Source organism: Spinacia oleracea, chromosome 6, assembly GCF_020520425.1.
Source record: "Spinacia oleracea cultivar Varoflay chromosome 6, BTI_SOV_V1, whole genome shotgun sequence".
In the NCBI taxonomy this organism is placed as follows: Eukaryota; Viridiplantae; Streptophyta; class Magnoliopsida; order Caryophyllales; family Amaranthaceae; genus Spinacia; species Spinacia oleracea.
In genome coordinates this window covers 89,012,836-89,032,775 of record NC_079492.1, presented here as the reverse complement: position 1 = coordinate 89,032,775, position 19,940 = coordinate 89,012,836, and the positions used below count along the sequence as shown (strand labels likewise).

Below are 19,940 nucleotides of genomic sequence, written 5' to 3'. Positions count from 1 at the left end.
TCTCTTCCAATGCCCCTTCTTTTTGCAGTAGAAGCATTCGGATTCAGAAGTGGGTTGACTGACCTTCCTCTTTGCAGATTTGGCGCCAGTTTGCTTAGTTGGGCTGGCCTTGTTGCCACCTTTCTTAGCATTCCTCTTCTTTCCAGATTTCTTGAACTTGCCCCCACGCACCATAAGCACATCCTGCTTATCACTTTTGAGCGTCTTTTCAGCGGTCTTCAGCATACCGTGAAGCTCAGTGAGCGTTTTGTCCAGACTATTCATACTGTAGTTCAGTTTGAACTGATCATACCCGCTATGAAGAGAATGGAGGATGGTGTCTATAGCCATTTCCTGAGAAAATTGCTGATCCAGCCGACTCATATTCTCAATGAGTCCAATCATTTTGAGAACATGTGGACTTACGGGCTCGCCTTTCTTCAGTTTGGTCTCAAGAATTTGCCTATGAGTCTCGAATCTTTCGACTCGAGCCAGATCTTGGAACATGTTCTTCAATTCACTGATGATTGTGAAAGCATCTGAGTTGATGAACGTTTTCTGCAGATCCGCACTCATGGTGGCGAGCATTAGACATTTCACATCCTTGTTGGCATCAATCCAACGATTGAGGGCTGCCTGAGTGACCCCGTCGCCTGCAGCTTCGGGCATCGCCTCATCTAGGACATACTCCTTTTCTTCCTGCATAAGAACTATTTGCAAGTTCCTTTGCCAGTCAAGGAAGTTTTTCCCGTTCAACTTCTCCTTTTCGAGAATTGATCGAATGTTGAATGAATTGTTGTTTGCCATATTAAAACTACAATTGAAAAGAATAAACAAATAAATAACCATTCACAGTTTCTCTTAATAAACTTAAATTCTAGCATACATGCATAATTCAATGTTTATTAAGCATTTTATTCAAGTTGTGTGTTCCGGCAGGTGTGAATAAAATGATTCCAAGATCCTAAAATCATTGAAGAACTAAGCACAGTTTGTCGACTTAATCCTAGAACATCTTAGGTAAGCAAAAGCCTTTTGCTAATAGTCTAGAAACTATTCTTGGTTGATAGGTACGTCTAAGAACTTATTAGGTAAACCTATCGAATTTGCCACGACATAAAAGGACTCCTTACTTATATCGTTGAGTTTCACCAAAACTAACATGTACTCACAATTATTTGTGTACCTTGCCCCTTTAGGACCAATAAGTAACACCTCGCTGAGCGAAAACTATTACTAGATTGATGTAAAGGATATCCAAGCAAGTGTATATTTTGGCATGGCACCTTTTAACTCAATTTTTAAGTTTGGAACTTAAGGCTCTTACTATGTTGGTTAGATTTTAAGTGAACTAAAATCCTTAATCATGCAACATAATCAAGCTTTTGATCTCATGCATTTTAAGACATATTTAAAAGCAATAAATAACTTAAAACATGCATAAGATATTTGTGATCTAGTATGGCCCGACTTCATCTTGAAGCTTTAACTTCAAAGTCCGTCTTGAAAATCTCCGTGGGAGGCACCATTTTCTTCAAATAGGATAAGCTATAACTAATTACAACTATTTGATGGTACGCAGACCATATTTGAATTGAAAAATAACTTTGGTACTTCAGACCAATTACATTCAAATTAATGGTACGCAGACCATATTTTCTATCCTATTTCGGCCATACTAGTCACTTCATAACCTGCAAAACAGTACATATACAATATATACCATTCACCCATTCATTATCATGAATGGCCCACATAGCTGGTTAGTAAAACACATTATGCATCACGTAAACATTTGCAGCAATTAATCAAGGGCACCAATAATCTACCAATTATTCAGTCCTTATTAATTCTAATCAAGTTGTTTTAACCTTAAGGATTTGTAGACCTAATCAAGAGTTTATGACTAAAAGCGCTCCCACTCAAACCAATAAATTCATATGCTTTACTAATTTTAAACATAAAAATGTATTTCTAGTCTAACCGGAAACATACAAATTTAATTAAAATTTAAAGCTCATATGAATTTATAATTGAATCCAAAAGTTTAATTTAATTTCAGTCGTGTTTAAATTAATTCATGATTTTAATTTTAGTAAAATAATTAGAATAAAAAAAATTTATTATAATTACAATATTCAAAATTAAAATCCTAGAAAATAATTTAAATTATTAATTTTAAAATTAATTAAAATTACGTAAACTGAAAATTTCAAATTAAACATTCAAAACGATCTAATCGTAACGCAAACACCCTACGCATTGCACGCCCATGGGCCGCTCGTCGCATAGCTGCTGCATCTCCATCGCAAGCCATCGCACGCTGTGGTGCTTGCTGCGCGCGCGCCAGCGCTCGTCGCACGCGAGCCATCGCTCGCAGTGCGCGCGAGCCATCGCTCGCTGGGCGCGCGACATCCTATGGTCAACCTCATGGCCTAGGCAATCAAACCCAATTATAGGGCGCAAGGCTATCAAGGCCAAGCATCCTATGGTCAACCTCATGGCCTAGGCAATCAAACCCAATTAAATAAAAGTAGTTATAACCCTAACCACCATGGTGGAGGGGTTACAACTATCCGTATGGGCAATATAGGGGTGCTTCTAGTGGGGGCTATTCGTCGAACCCGGGAGGCCAATATGGTGGTTCTCAATTTCCTCCTCCCGGATTCAATGGGCTAAGGACCTATGGCAATCATTTCCCATAAAATCCTGTTGGTTATGGAAATGCTAGCTCCTCCACCGCTCCCGCCTTTTAAGTCTAACCTTGAGGCTCTTATGGAGTCGTTTGTGGGGGAGCAAGCCAAGAAAAATGTTGAGGATAAATTGAAGCAATCAGACACTAATTTGAAAATGATTGAAACCCAATTAACACAACTTGCTAGCACCATCAAGGAACATCAAGTGCAAACTAGTCTCCCACCCAAGGTCAACCTCCTAAGAAAATGTATGCGGTCATGACTAGGAGTGGGAAGATTTTAGATGATGGTGCTAAGTTAGTTGACGCTCCTTGTTCTAGGGGAGAAGAATCTAAGAGAATTGAGTTTACGGACTATGATGTGGTCGAAGAGGAGTCTCAAGTTGATGACGTGAGCGATGGTGTGAAGCCAACGGAGGCTACTCTTCTACCATTAACCTAGGATTACATATTATTTACACATAATCATATAGCATAATTTAGATGCATACTCTTTGTTGCGTGCCCTCCCTAGCTGCGCCCGAACCGAACAAGAACAAGTCTTTAGGACTCCAAGTGTCGTCCCTCCGTAGATAGTCCACAGCACGTCCGGATCCGCCTTAAGATTGACCAACTAGAATCGCCCTTAAGGTACTAGAATTTTCGGCACTTTTGAGCAAGATGTGTGGCTGAATTTTTCTCTCAAAAACTCACTTTGAATACTTTGAAACTCTTTATAAATTGTGAACCCAGGCCACATATTTATAGGGTTATGGAAAGGGAATTGGAATCCTATTCAGATACAAATTAATTAAACCTAGAATCCTACAAGAACTCTAATTTAATTAGTTTATCAAATAGAATTAGGAATTTAATCATTAACCGAACTCTGCACGTTTTAGGAAACGTGCACGAACACAAACACTTACGCACACACACACGGCAGCCACGATGGGCCGCCCATGCGTGCGTGCGAGCAGAAGCCCACGCAGCGAGGCCTGCGCGAGCCACAAGCCCACGCAAGCACCCGCGCGCTTGGCTTGCTGGCCTGGCCTTGCGCTGGGCCTGGCGTGGCTGTTTGTGTGGCGCGCTTGGCTTGCTGGGCGATGGCCTGGCTTCGTGCTGGGCCCTCGTCCGGCAGGCCTCGTCCGATGCTTATTCGTACGATACGCTTCCGATTAAATTTCCGATTCCGGAATTCATTTCCGATACGAACAATATTTAACATTTCCGATTCCGGAATTAATTTCCGTTTCGAACAAATATTTAATATTTCCGTTTCCGGAATTATTTTCCGATTCCGATAATATTTCCGATTCTGACAATATTTCCGTTTCCGGCAATATTTCCGATTCTGGTAATATTTCCATTTCCGATAATATTTTCCGATACGTACCATGTTTCCGTTTCCGGCAACATTTACGACTTGGATAATATTTATATTTCCGATACGATCCATATTTCCGTTTCCGGTAATATCATCGTTTCCGGAGTATTCATTTCTTGCCTGTGACGATCTCAGCTCCCACTGAAACCAAGATCCGTCGATTCCGAATATCCATAGATAGAGTATTTAATGCCATTAAATACTTGATCCATTTACGTACTATTTGTGTGACCCTACGGGTTCAGTCAAGAGTAAGCTGTGGATTAATATCATTAATTCCACTTGAACTGAAGCGGCCTCTAGCTAGGCATTCAGCTCACTTGATCTCACTGAATTATTAACTTGTTAATTAATACTGAACCGCATTTATTAGACTTAACATAGAATGCATACTTGGACCAAGGGCATTATTTCCTTCAGAAAGAAGTTGGATGACCAATTCTCTAAGTTTCTAGACACTATTACCAAGCTTTATGTGTCATTGTCTTTCACCGAGGCGCTTAAGAAAATGCCACGTTATTCTCGGTTCATGAGAGACATTTTGTGTGGAAAAAGAACTTGTGGCCCCAAGGAAACCGTGCATCTCACGGAGAATTGTAGTTCCTTGTTCTTGAGCCTGCTTCCCCCAAAGCTTAAGGATCCCGGGAGTTTTTCGATTCCTTGTAGCATCCAAAATCTGAACTTTGATAACGCTCTTTGTAATTTGGGGGCAAGCGTGAGTATTTTGCCATACAAAATTTATGAGAAGCTTAGTCTTGGTGATCTCACCCCTACCCCTATGTCTTTGCAACTAGTCGATCGCTCGGTTATGTTCCCTTTGGGTAGGGTTGATGGTGTTCCCCTTGTGATAGGGAAGTTAACTTTTCTTGTCACTTGGAAAACTGAATCTTGTGTGTGTGTAAAAATATAATAACCTAATTATATTATTTATGTAACCGGACAAGACCAAAAGGCCTTGACCGGCCACATCCCACACGAGCACATGCCCCGCGCCCAGCTAACACACTGCAGGCCGAAGCCCACAGCGCGCGCAGCCGAGCAGCATGGGCCGTGGGCCTTGCGTGCTCGTTGTTGTGTTGTTGTGCGGTCATGCGCGCTGCCATGCCTCGCGGGCTGGTGTAGACACCTACTTTTGTCCCCATTCCCGAAAGGGAAGGTTCGATGATGAGAACATAAATCTCCACTTGGCAACGCATCTCCTATAAAATAACGAATCTCAATCACCCTTTCATTTCAGCCAAAACTGCTATTTATAGAAACCTGCTAAGAATAGTAACTGCCGTAAGAAGTAGTTGTTAAAAGTGGCAAAGTCATAAAAGATAGAAATCTGTCAGAATTAGGTGTTGCACTCCAACATAAGTCCTAAAGGAGATAGAATTGGCAAAAGGAATTCTATTCCTGTTATGATTCGAAAATAAGAGTTACGTATTAATTAAATTCCTAACGAACCTAGAGTTCGTAACGGGCCCAGACGCATTCCGTCATAAGTTGATACGCACTAAGAAACTCGGATAAGTCTCAAAATCTCTGTGATTAAGAGTCCAAATCTGACAAAAGGCTCGGCTCAGATCCTATTTTCAACGCCTGGGTCTGGGCGCTGAAAATACCTAGGGCCGTGTCATCTTCGAATTCTTTTTGGATTCGTATTCTAAAGATCTATCTTTCCACAAACTCTATCCCTATAAATACAGCCTCAAAACCGACGTGAACAGAACACATAATTCATAATCTGAGTATTGACTCCAACCCTAAGCCTAAGCCTCACGCTGCGAAATTGATCCCGCGTTCTATCACAATCGACCCAAAAATCAAACATAACGTATCCTGTCCCTTGTAGCTGATGAATTAAGCCTAAATACTGGAACACTGCTTAGAAACCTGAGATTCGTTAAATAAAAGGAGAAATAGCAAAGCCAAGTGGTTAGTTTTCTGAGAACCGTGACGCACCTCTCAAGTGTGCGTCGTAATGTGTCCCACGTATGATTTAATCGCTTTCATTGCCCTTTTATAAAAATGTCAAATTATTAACTTGATTGATCTATCACGCCTAATAAGATAATACCTTGGACAATTGAATTATCATGCTAGGTAAATCAATCTAAATAAGATAATCACGACCGATTTAGTATTATGTGTTGCATATTGCAAAAATCAATTCAGAATAGTTTAATAGTTTAACACATGTCCCTTCTATTATTTATGCTGAGCTAGTAAGGATAACCTGCCTCTGGAGTTATCGATGAGCACTCCTCTCGGTAGTTACAGTACCCCGAACTCTCAATCTCTGCCCTGCGGGTGTACGTTGAGCGATCCCCACACCAGGGATCACAAGGAAACCTATGGCCGTCGTGGTCGAACATAATTGCACTCCCTTTATGTCACGATAACCGGGTTTTGTCAGTTTTTCTCATTGTCGTTAAAAACTGAATGGCGACTCCTACATTATTAGTCGATTGGGTGTAAACTCACAGGAAATCTAACTACACTTGATTTGACGACGTCACGCCCACGAGGGACAGGGTCATGCATTAACCTCGTGCTTTTTCGACCCCCTCACAGCTGGCTTGCTTGCTGCGTTGCGACCTCGCTGGTTCGTTGGGCCTTACGCGCATGCGCGCTTGGCTCGACGGGCCGGCAGCTCTGATGCGGCTCTTCTTCGCGACGAACGCCTAACGGCTATTATTTATCGTATCGTATACGACGAATCACCATCGTACGATACGATTATTCGTTTCGCCCAGCTTACGAATATTCGCGATACGATATACGATTCCGACGCAAGGTCGTATTGTATAATACGTTTTCCAAACTAATTCCCGAAAAGCTATTAAATGAATTTCCGATTCATTTAATCCGGTGATCTGTTACATGTCATTGGTTTGACCTTATAGATTCAGTCAAGAGTAAGTTGTGAGCCTAATATAGATTTGAACTCACTGATTGGAAGCATTGCTCCAGCTAGCTATTTCGATCACTTGATCTTACCGAATTAATTGTTCGCAATTAATCTGAACCTTGGTATTAGACTTAATGCACCTTGGGTGAAGGACATATATCCTTCATCTCTACCCTCTCGACCTAGAGTTAGAGAGGACTTTGCGGAGCTTAAGACGTATCCGAACCCGTTCGTCGAGCTACAATCGGTTTGATCCTTTGAGTGAAGTTGCGTATCGAGACCCAACAAGTCCAACCATTGATAGAATGACTATTCCGGTTATGAACTTGTGCATACCGGGAGCCTTTGAGGCAACTTGTGGCATACAATCCCCGACTACTAATGCCAACAACTTTGAGATAAGGCCCCTGTTGATTACGTTGGTGCAAAGTCACCCGTTTTGTGGAAAAAGTAGTGAAGCGCCTCATGAACACTTGAAACAATTTGAGGATTATTGCGATACTATTAAACACAACAGGGTGGCTTCGGAATTTGTGAGGTTGAAGCTCTTCCGGTTCTCTCTCTTGGGGCAAGCAAGTGATTGGCTCGACAAGGAGGTCAAGCAAAATTCACTAAGGACTTGGAACGAAGTGGCAAGTGCGTTCTTGAGCAAGTTCTACTCGCATGGGAATACGGCGGAGTATAGGCTCAAGATTAAATCCTTTGAGCAAAAGAGGGATGAATTCCTATTTGAAGCATGGGATCGATTCAAGGAATATCAAAGGGAGTGCCCTCACCATGGAATCCCTAAGTAGCTCATCCTATAAACTTTCTACTTGGGACTAAGCCCAACCTCCAAAACAAGTCTTGATGCGGGGGCGGGTGGTCCAATCATGAATAACACGGAGGACCAAATAGAGGAGATCATAGAAGATGTCATGCAAAACTATCAAGCATGGCATGTTGGGACTAGGAATTATGATAGCAAGGGGAAGTGTGAAGATGGAAAGGGTTCGACTTTCCCTATAGAGCAAGCAAACATAATTGAGAAGCTTAGCTCAAGGCTAGAGAATCTTGAGAGTGCTCCGAGTCAACCACCATCTCCATCAACAATTTCTCCACCATCGGCTACTCTTCTCAAGGGGAAGGGCAAGGTGAGTTCCTACAACACAATGCCACTTGATACATCTTTTTGTGATATTTGTGCTGAGCATGATCATTTTCCTAGCATGTGCCATCTTTTTCATAATGTTTCATATATTGAACATGGCTCTCCTTATGAGCAAGAATTTGATGTGGAATATGCAAATGCTATGAATGAGAGGCCTAGATATTATGGTCCCCCGAACCAAAAAATTAATAGGCAAGCACCTAGAGGCCCTCCTATGCATGCCAATTATCAAAGTAGATCCTTCCATGGAGGAGGGTTTGATAATCAAGGTCGGGGTGACTATAGGGCGCAAGGCTATCAAGGCCAAGCATCCTATGGTCAACCTCATGGCCTAGGAAATCAAGCCCAATTAAATAAAAGTAGTTATAACCCTAACCACCAAGGTGGAGGGGTTACAACTATCCGTATGGGCGATATAGGGGTGCTTCTAGTGGGGGCTATCCGTCGAACCCGGGAGGCCAATATGGTGGTTCTCAATTTCCTCCTCCCGGATTCAATGGGCCAAGGACCTATGGCAATCATTTCCCACAAAATCCTGTTGGTTATGGCAATGCTCCTCCACCGCACCCGCCTCTTAAGTCTAACCTTGAGGCTCTTATGGAGTGTGTGTGGGGGCGCAAGCCAAGAAAAATTTTGAGTTTGAGGATGGATTGAAGCAATCCAACACTAATTTGAATATGATTGAAACCCAATTAACATAACTTGCTAGCACCATCAAGGAACATCAAGTGCAAACTAGTCTCCCACCCCAAGGTCAACCTCCTAAGAAAATGTATGCGGTCATGACTAGGAGTGGGAAGATTTTAGATGATGGTGCTAAGTTAGTTGACGCTCCTTGTTCTAGGGTAGAAGAGTCTAAGGGAATTGAGTCTACGGACTATGATGTGGTCGAAGAGGAGTCTCACGTTGATGACGTGAGCGATGGTTTGAAGCCAACGGAGGCTACTCTTCTACCTCTCCCTACTCTTACTCTCCCCTATCCTCAAATGTTTGTTGGAAAGAAGTTGGATGACCAATTCTCTAAGTTTCTAGACCCTATTACCAAGATTTATGTGTCATGTCTTTAACCGAGGCGCTTAAGAAAATGCCACATTATTCTCGGTTCACGAGAGAATTTTTGTGTGGCAAAAGAACTTGTGGCCCCAAGGAAACCATGCATCTCACGGAGAATTGTAGTTCCTTGATCTTGAGCCTGCTTCCCCCAAAGCTTAAGGATCCCGGGAGTTTATTGATTCCTTGTAGCATCCAAAATCTGAAGTTTGATAACGCTCTTTGTGATTTGGGGGCAAGAGTGCGTATTTTGCCATACAAAATCTATGAGAAGCTTAGTCTTGGTGATCTCACCCCTACCCCTATGTCTTTGCAACTAGCCGATCGCTCGGTTATGTTCCCTTTGGGTAGGGTTGATGATGTTTCCCCTTGTGATTGGGAAGTTAACATTTCTTGTCACTTGGAAAACTGAATGTTGTGTGTGTGTAAAAATATAATAACCTAATTATACTCCCTCTGTCCCTTAATACTCGCACCGTTTTGACTTTTTGGACTATTCACGTAATTCACTTTGACCCTATTTTATTTCTAGTATATGAAAATAAATGTTAGTATATAATATATTGTTCGCTTCATCTTAATATATATTTTCAAAATATTAATATTTTTAGAAGTTTTTATAATAGGTAGTTAAAGATATTGGTGGTCAAAATTGTGCATTGGCAAGCGTGTCCAGTCAAAACGGTGCGAGTATTAAGGGATGGAGGGAGTATTATTTATGTAACCGGCCAAGACCAAAAGGCCTTGATCGGCCACATCCCACAAGAGCACATGCCCCGCGCCTAGCCAACACACTGCAGGCCGAAGCCCACAGCGCGCGCAGCCGAGCAGCATGGGCCGTGGGCCTCGCATGCTTGTTGTTGTGTTGTTGTGCGGTCTTGCGCGCTGCCATGCCTCGCGGGCTGGCTTGCTTGCTGCGTTGCGAGCTCGCTGGTTCGTTGGGCCTTACGCGCATGCGCGCTTGGCTCGACGGGCCGACAGCTCTGATGCGGCTCGTCTTCTCGACGAACGCCTTACGGCTATTATTTATCGTATCGTATACGACGAATCACCATCGTACGATACGATTATTCGTTTCACCCAGCTTACGAGTATTCGCGATACGATATACGATTCCGACGCAAGGTCGTATCGTATAATACGTTTTCCAAACTAATTCCCGAAAAGCTATTAAATGAATTTCCGATTCATTTAATCCGGTGATCTGTTACATGTCATTGGTTTGACCTTATAGGTTCAGTCAAGAGTAAGTTGTGAGCCTAATATAGATTAGAACTCACTGATTGGAAGCATTGCTCCAGCTAGCTGTTCTGATCACTTGATCTTACTGAATTAATTATTCGCAATTAATCTGAACCTTGGTATTAGACTTAATGCACCGTGGGTGAAGGACATATTTCCTTCATCTCTACCCTCTCGACCTGGACTTAGAGAGGACTTTGCGGATCTTGAGACGTATCGGAACCCGTTCGTCGAGCTACAATCGGTTTGATCCTTTGAGTGAAGTTGCGGATCGAGACCCACCAAGTCCAACCACTGATAGAATGGCTCTTCTGGTTAAGAACTTGGGATACCGGGAGCCTTTCAGGCAACTTGTGGCATACAACCCCCGACTACTAATGCCAACAACTTTGAGATAAGGCCCGTGTTGATTACGTTGGTGCAAAGTCACCCGTTTTGTGGAAAAAGTAGTGAATCGCCTCATGAACACTTGAAACAATTTGAGGATTATTGCTATACTATTAAACACAACAGGGTGGCTTCAGAATATGTGAGGTTGAAGCTCTTCTGGTTCTCTCTCTTGGGGCGAGCAAGTGATTGGCTCGACAAGGAGGTCAAGCAAAATTCACTAAGGACTTGGAACGAAGTGGCAAGTGCGTTTTTGAGCAAGTTCTACTCGCATGGGAATACGGCGAAGTATAGGCTCAAGATTCAATCCTTTGAGCAAAAGAGGGATGAATCCCTATTTGAAGCATGGGATCGATTCAAGGAATATCAAAGGGAGTGCCCTCACCATGTAATCCCTAAGTGGCTCCTCCTACAAACTTTCTACTTGGGACTAAGCCCAACCTCCAAAACAAGTCTTGATGCGGGGGCGGGTTGTCCAATTATGAATAACATAGAGGACCAAATAGAGGAGATCATTGAAGATGTCATGCAAAACTATCAAGCATGGCATGTTGGGACTAGGAATTATGATAGCAAGGGGAAGTATGAAGATGGAAAGGGTTCGGCTTTCGCTATAAAGCAAGCAAACATAATTGAGAAGCTTAGCTCAAGGCTAGAGAAGCTTGAGAGTGCTCCGAGTCAACCACCATCTCCATCAACAATTCCTCCACCATCGGCTACTCTTCCCAAGGGGAAGGGCAAGGTGAGTTCCTACAACACAATGCCACTTGATACATCTTTTTGTGATATTTGTGGTGAGCATGGTCATTTTCCTAGCATGTGCCATCTTTTGCATAATGTTTCATATGTTGAACACGGCTCTCTTTATGAGCAAGAATTTGATGTGGAACATGCAAATGCTATGAATGAGAGGCCTTGATATGATGGTCCCTCGAACCAAAACTTTAATAGGCAAGCACCTAGAGGCCCTCCTATGCATGCCAATTATCAAAGTGGATCCTTCCATGGAGGAGGGATTGATAATCAACGCCAGGGTAACTATAAGGCGCAAGGCTATCAAAGCCGAGCATCCTATGGTCAACCTCATGGCCTAGGCAATCAAACCCAATTAAATAAAGGTAGTTATAACCCTAACCACCAAGGTTGAGGGGGTTACAACTATCCGTATGGGCAATATAGGGGTGCTTCTAGTGGGGGCTATCCGTCGAACCCGGGAGGCCAATATGGTGGTTCTCAATTTCCTCCTCCCGGATTCAATGGGCCAAGGACCTATGGCAATAATTTCCCACAAAATCCTATTGGTTATGGCAATGCTCCTCCAACTCTCCCGCCTCTGAAGTCTAACCTTGAGGCTCTTATGGAGTCATTTGTGGGGGCGCAAGCTAAGAAAAATGTTGAGTTTGAGGATAGATTGAAGCAATCCAACACTTATTTGAAAATGATTGAAACCCAATTAACACAACTTTCTAGCACCATCAAGGAACATCAAGTGCATACTAGTCTCCCACCCCAAGGTCAACCTCCTAAGAAAATGTATGCGGTCAGGACTAGGAGTGGGAAAATTTTAGATGATGGTGCTAAGTTAGTTGACGCTCCTTGTTCTAGGGGAGAAGAATTTAAGGGAATTGAGTCTACGAACTATGATGTGGTCGAAGAGGAGTCTCACGTTGATGACGTGAGCGATGGTGTGAAGCCAACAGAGGCTACTCTTCTACCTCTCCCGTATCCTCAAAAGTTTGTTGGAAAGAAGTTAGATGACCAATTCTCTATGTTTCTAGACACTATTAGCAAGCTTTATGTGTCATTGTCTTTCACCGAGGAGCTTAAGAAAATGCCACATTATTCTCGGTTCATGAGAGACATTCTGTGTGGCAAAAGAACTTGTGGCCCCAAGGAAACCGTGCATCTCACGGAGAATTGCAGTGCCTTGATCTTGAGCCCGCTTCCCCCAAAGCTTAAGGATCCCGGGAGTTTCTCGACTCCATGTAGCATCCAAAATCTAAAATTTGATAACGCTCTTTGTGATTTGGGGGCAAGCGTGAGTATTTTTCCATACAAAATCTATGAGAAGCTTAGTCTTGGTGATCTCACCCCTACCCCTATGTCTTTGCAACTAGCCGATCGCTCGGTTATGTTCCCTTTGGGTAGGGTTGATGATGTTCCCCTTGTGATAGGGAAGTTAAATTTTCTTGGACATTGATGAGGACACCCACACCCCTATTACCTTAGGGAGGCCATTCTTGGCCACGACGGGGGCTCTCATTGATGTTCAAGGTGGTCTTATCACCTTGAAGGAGGAAGATGCCAAGGCTAGCTTCAAGCTTCCTAGTGATGATGGATGTTGTTCCAAGATGAAGAGTTGCATGAAGTTAGACACTATTGCTTGCATTGAGCATGAGTATTCTAATTTCTAACAACTCTTGTGTTTCTAAGTTTGATGATTAGCTTACTAGGAATAACATCAAGGAGAAGAAGGTACTTGTGAACCCTCGGTGTTGGGTGATTCCTTTGATGATGTCATAATCATCTCGAGATCTTTGGGATGGATCTAGATGATGTTGGAGCACAAACTTCGGCTCCCAATGGTAAGCATTCCCCGGGCATGAAGCCCAAGAGGGGAAAACATAAGCCTAAGGGGAGTTGGTTTGATCCCACCTTTATGAGTGGTGGCTTTGGTAAATTGTTTGTTCCCAAGGGGGAAAAAAAGGAGTTTTTTGACTTGTGATGATCCCAAGTTGGTTGCATTTGACTCCCCATGAATATGGGGGGATTCGTCAAGTTAACGACGTTAAACGAGCGCTTCCGGGAGGCACCCCGCGGGTTTTGTTCATGTCTTTGTGTGTTTTCTTTGGTGTGGATTCACGTCATCCACCATTACCTTGCTCGTTGCTTTCTTTTGGTGAGTTTGTTCGATTTTCCGGTTCTTTGCGGGACTTGCTCCCACAGCATCTCCGGTAATATCTTTCTAACTCACATGAATTCTTTTGGGACGGGCATTATTCTTGTGGGGCATTCGTTGGATGGGTAGCTATGCCCCTCCTAGTTTTATTTTAGGCCTTGAGGACATGGCCTAATTCAAGCTTGGGGGGAGATTTTATTGCGTGGTTGCCATTGTGATGTTCATACCAATGATTTCATGCATTTGTGTGCTTTTGTATATACTTTAGTGCTTAGTTTCTTTGATTTCTTTGATTTTAGGTTTTTTTTGTGTTCTTTTGTTTCCCTTTTGCTTCCCTTTTGTTTTCCTTATTTTCTTTTCTTGCTTTTTCTTTCCTTTTGTCAAGGCAAGTTTTTCTAGTTTTTAGGATTTATTCTTGATTCGGGCATAATAAAATTGGAACTTGTAGGATAGAATGATTTTATTCCTAATTGGTAGAGGTTTTCACGGTTTTTAATGTCTTAGTTCGAGTCTAGGATTTGGATGTTAAGAAAGTCGGTTAGAACTTTGGATAGCATGAGTCTTGAACCCTTGGTTTGTGGTAAGACGGTGTCGTTTTCTCTAGTGACTTGAAACGGGAGAGGGTAGTATTTGCTCCCATTTGTGAGGATCATGTTCATTTTAGCCCAAACACAAGTATACATATATTGAGTGGCATGGATCCTTGGCTTGCTTTCCTATATCCCGAATTTGACTTATTCCTTCCCAAGACCGCGATCGAACTACTTTAGGGGACGATAGAGACATTTCTTTCGGTGACTATTTTTCTTTTTAGATTAGGACATTATTTTTATTTTCCATGATATTTTTGTTTGCATTTTCCCCTTTGCTAGACATTTGAGCCTTTCCCCTTCATTTCTTATAAGCTCATTACAAGCCGATTAGCCGTTGTTTTATTTTCACCCTTAGAAGAGATAGTGAAGCTTAAGTGATTGTGCTTGATGGTTTTGAATGATTATGCTAATAATGAAGAATGATGGTTGTTGGTTGGAATGGAAAAGTTTGGGAAATATGTTGTTTATAGTGAATAAAGAAGCAAAGGCAAAAAGGGAAAGAAAAGTTTTGAAAAAGCCAAAAATAGAGAAAAAACAAGGCAATGAGAAAAGTTTCATTTAAAACACCGAAAAAAAGGAGAAAATCAAATCAAGAAAAGTTCAAAAAGAGTTTTAGTTTAGTTTTGTTGTTGAATAAGTTTGGGGGTGTCCCAAATAAGTGGTGTGAATTTTTTTTTTGTTCTATTTGCTTGAGTAAAGTTCATTTTTTTGCTACACTTTAGGATTGAGCACCAATTTCCAAATTTGTTCCACACCCTACCCCTAGCCTATGCATTACACCATAAAAGCCCTCTTGACCCTTTTGAGTTGAGTCATTGTCTGTGGGGGGAGGATTTGGTCAAATTTATGGAATGCGATTGTCATGCTAAGATTTCGAGTAACCTTCTCTCCTCTCTTGCAATTCTTGTCTTTCCCGGCGCCTTCGCGACGTCACGAGAAGCTATCTTTGAGGGTGAATAGGATCTAGAGAGTTGACGCGGTAAGATCGGTTGAAGGGGGATAGATAAGTGCAAATCCTTAGTTCTCTTTTCTTCACACTTGAATCCTTCACTTGACTTAGGACATTGGTTAGCGTGCATTCGTTTATTGATTAATAATATTAGCATTCTTTTGTGCTCGTTCCATAATAAAAGTCCTTTTCTTGGATTTTGTAGTTTTTGCTTTATTTTCTTTTCTTCCCTTTTTCTTGGTTTGTTTTCCTTTTAGGTCTTGCCTTGATCGAATTTTTGAAAGAGTTATGGGTTTTTCTCTTTGGAAACCCTTGTGAGATCCCACTCGCCCTCATGAGCGATTGTGGGGTTTAAAGAGCTTGTTGCATGCGCTTAAATGCAACAGTGATTCCTACGAAAGTGAGTTAGGTTGTATATTCTTGTAGTTCTCATTTTTGTATTTAGAATCTGAATAACGCGCTCATTCTTCCCTATTTCGTGCTTAGTTTGCTAGAGACTAGCAAACGCCTAGCTTGGGGGAGTTTGATGAGCGGAATTTATGTCGCTCCTAGCTTAGTTTTTCGTATTCTTTTTATTATGATTTTCGTAGTTTTATATAGTTTTTCATATCATTTATATGTTCTCATTCCACCATTTGCATTGTAGGTGAATCTTGAGAAAAAGGGTGGAAAACCAAGTAGAATGGAGCAAAAGGCAGCATTGTGCGACCGAACAAGGTCTTGTGCGCCCGAACAGTGAAGAGAAGGTGGACTGGAGGAAGTAGTAGAGCTGTGCGGTCGAACTTCATTTTGTTCGATCGCACAAAGGAGCCTCTGTGCGGTCGTGCTCTATTAAACGGTCGCACATAGGGGGTGTTTCTAACCAGAATGTCCCCAAAAATTTCATTCGATCGCACGGATTTTTGTTCGCCCGCACAGCATTTTGTGCGCCCACACGATGTTGGTGTGCTACCACACGGGATATTTTGAAGAATTTGGCTAAGGCAGGTCCGTGCGATCACACGGAAATTTCGTGCGCTCACACGATACGAAGGAAATGTTCTTCGTTGTGTTTGCTCGCACAAAATTAATCTGCGCCCACACAAATCCACTCCGTGCGATGGCACAGAGGGTCTGTGCGATCGAACGTCGACGCGGGCTGCACTTTTTCGAATTTTAAGTTTCTATTTGGAGAAACATATAAATAGATTTTATTAATTTGTTTTTAGGGAGTTCATTTTTAGAATATTCATAATTGGTTTTCATAAATTCTAAAGAGCTTGTTCTTAGTTTTATGCTTTGGCTTAGAGAAAGAAAATCAACAATTTGGAGGAAGCTTCATTGTAATCTTCTCAACTCTTAATCTCTTTAATTTCTTTCAATTCAATTCTTAATTGTTTCCTTTTAATTCTTGAATTCTTGAATGTTTGAATGTTTTGATGATATTTTGCTTTGATTCGCTTTTTCTCATCATTCTCAATTGTTAGTCTACTTTGATTCTTACTTGGTGATTCTATTCATTCAAGTTTCCAATTCAATGGCCAATTTCTCTTACTCCTTGATTTCATTAGTTACTAGGATTGATTGGAGTGCTTCATGTTAATTTGGCAAGGGATTGTGAATTAGGATGGGGAATGTGAAGAGCTAATTCTAATTGCTAGTGACTTAGTCTAGGGATCATGCGAAGGCTCTTCCTAGGATTAGGGAACTAAATGTGTTCTATCCGAGAGGTGATGAGCGCATCATTTGCGGCTTTTCCCCTAATTGTCAAGTCTTTGCGACATCTTTATGTGTGAACCTTTGTCCTTCCCCAATAATCCCTAGTCTATCCCGATTCCCTAACGTTTTCCCTATTTGATCATCTAGTTGAAGCATCATAGCGTTGTTAGTTCATAATAAAACTTCAATCTCGTTTCCTAAACTAGCTTGACTTGTTAGACTCATTACTCTCCATTTCCTTGGGACGACCCCGAAGTTGCCACTATAATTTAATATAATTGGTTAGTGAGGTGTTCTATAAATTTTGTTTGATAGGGTGCATTTCGTTTAACGACGCGGAAAATACCTAATCAGAAAGCTCATCACTTTACTAATCATTTTCGAAAATAAAGCTTGAATCTTGGATATTGATATTGAAAGTGTGCTTAGAGAATCATTTAGGATGATTAATTTCAAGAGTGAAAATCTCCCCAAAGATGGAACTTTTGGACATGTTTCCTAGTTAGTCATGAGTATGAACTCAAATGACAACATCCTTGGAATTTTATATTGAGTTTTAGAAATGTAGAAGAGTAGAAAACATCATAATGATTTAATTAGGGATTCGGAATTACCTATTTAGGATTAGGTTAGTTTTTTTATTAGTGCTCCCAATTGCTTAGCTATTTGGAAATTGTAATGGAACTTGTAGATTTGAACTTGAATTTTGTATTTGATTTTGAGAGGTAAATCTGAGATTACGACGTTGTATTAGAAATCGGCCTCCCCCTATGCTTTGGAAATGAGGGTTTATATAGGGGATTAAGCGGTTGAAATCCAAGAACCACATGCGCCTGGCGCAGGCCCAACGTCTGGCGCTGGTGACGTGGCCTAGAATACGCCAAACCAAGGATGATCTCACCGTCCTTGATTTGTTTTGTATTGTTGTACCTTCGTACTATTTGTACGAATTTGGCACGTAGTGTTTGCTTGGAGGTTAAGGCTTGGGTTTCCGTCTAAAAACAAGCCGTTTTGAATTCGGATTTCGTGTTTGGACTCGGTTTTACGGGACGGGGCCCGGCATGCTCGGTTTTGTGGGTTGGCGACCGAATTTGGATTGCATAATGTCATTTCGACTGGAAAGGACCTTGTAAAACCAATGGATAGGTCCATTGAGTGAGATTGTGTTTGGATTTTGAAATTGATTTTTGGAAATTGAATTTTGTAACGAGTTCCGTAATGGGAACGGGCTCGGGAATCAGATTTTGGATTATGGATTTGGGAATACACTTTAGCAATTGGGATTTCCGCACAGAGTTGCACCAACCACCTAGCAAGGATAATAGTATCGTCATCATCCCATTAGGGGAGACACGAATTAGGTGTCTACACTTGATTATTTAATAACCAAAGTACATGTTTTCCAACACACTAATTGATTACTCACAACTCTAGGAAAAGTTAGAACCCTAATTCTACTTTTGCCTCCCAAGAGTGTTCTTCCCAAAAGTCTAAAAACCTTGTTTAAGATCTAAGCTATCAATCATCAAGGCGGATCTGCAATGTCGGTAAACCAAGTAGAGGAACTACGATCGGAGTTCTTGTTCGTTCTCGTAGACTTAAGAGGAAAACACGCTATAAATGTTTGTATTTCTTATCTGTACATTTTACATGCTTCCTGGCTTTAGGCTTATTCCGCTATCATGTTAAGTATTTAACTATAAACCCCATCAGTGTATCATGAGCTTCATGTGAATTACCTAATTTTTAGCATATTTCATATGTTTATGTGCTGTCAAAATTTTCCGAATTTTTTTATTGCTTTTCGAATTTTTTTTTTGATTATTGGATGAATCGTTGAAAAAGGTTTTGTATTCGTAAAGGGTCGAATTTTGACTTTTCTGACCCTAATATCATTTAAAACGGTGTTTTAAAATCAACTCATGAGAACAAAATATCAAAAATGGCCCCAATGTTTGATTTTTTGGGCATTTTTGATGTTTAATGAATTAAATCATTAATTTTGATGCGTTTTTTAATTAATTATGAGAGAATCAACTTAGAATTAATTGAAATTTTGTCCTACTATTGTTTAAAATATTATAAATCTATGATAAATTTCTTTCATAAATTTTTTCTAACGGAAATAGCAGCAATTTCATCATTCAACAAGCCACTCCCATTCCTGCCAATTCAAGAATTTGATTGAAAATGAGTTCGAATATCCTTACCACTGTGAAGTCCATTCAACCAGGCATTCAGATAATTTCTGACTCGATATTGTTGTTGTAGGTGTTGCGGGGATTATTTTGAAGTCAAAAATTTCATTCAAATCCTCAAGATGATCATCTGGGTATGAATTCAATATTTATTTGCCAAAACAAATATCAAAATTTTATTTCTTACCCCATACAAAACTAAAATTTGTATTTTACCACCAAAAAAAATAAAAATTGTTTTTTACCACTTGAAAAATGGGAAAATAGATAAAATTGTTACGTGGGGGTACAATAACGTGATATTTCTGATATTTTCTTTTTTCCACTATTTAACTCATTTCTCTTCCACTTATCCCTTTCTTTCCATGAATTCACATAATATTTTCCTCCCATTAGTCACAAAATTTACAAAATGCAATGGCACTAAAGAGAGGATGGTGAAGGAGTTAGAGAAAATTGCAGAGGGAGTGTAAAAAATAGAGGAAATTTTGAATTAGTGAGCCCCACATAACGGTTTCATCCATTTTCTTGTTTTCAGGTGGTAAAAAAACAAGTTTAATTTCGTTTAGGTGGTAAAATGCAAGTTTTATTTTTTGAAGTGGTAAAAAACAAATTTTCGATTTTTATAGGTGGTAAAAAAAATTATCCTAATCCAAATAAGTTAAGATAAAATAATTCTGGAAAAAATAAGTTTAAGCAAACATAGTTTATAAGTAAAATAATTTCCGATAATCTCTAATTTTATATTAAGTTCAGTTAATAATTTTAGGAATATAAGTGAAAGTCTGGTAAATAGAATGCACCCTTGGAGAATAGTTAGAACATCCTTAATTGTTGT

General features: G+C 40.8%; 1 protein-coding gene, 1 non-coding gene and 1 pseudogene across 2 annotated transcripts; 1 reads left to right on the top strand and 2 right to left on the bottom strand.

Moving 5' to 3' along the window:
• Positions 1-7,619: 7,619 nt before the first annotated feature.
• Positions 7,620-7,720, bottom strand: LOC130464456 (uncharacterized; annotated as a pseudogene).
• A 1,519-nt stretch (positions 7,721-9,239) lies between these two features.
• Positions 9,240-13,179, top strand: LOC110796247 (uncharacterized). Its single transcript, XM_022001297.2, has 4 exons — positions 9,240-9,518; positions 10,725-11,677; positions 11,945-12,909; positions 12,995-13,179. The coding sequence occupies exons 1-4, from the start codon at positions 9,240-9,242 to the stop codon at positions 13,177-13,179; spliced, it is 2,382 nt and encodes a 793-aa protein (XP_021856989.2).
• On the bottom strand, positions 11,053-11,158 carry LOC130464486 (small nucleolar RNA R71). The gene has a single exon (XR_008924895.1). It is a non-coding gene; the product is annotated as a small nucleolar RNA R71 (small nucleolar RNA).
• Positions 13,180-19,940: the final 6,761 nt, after the last annotated feature.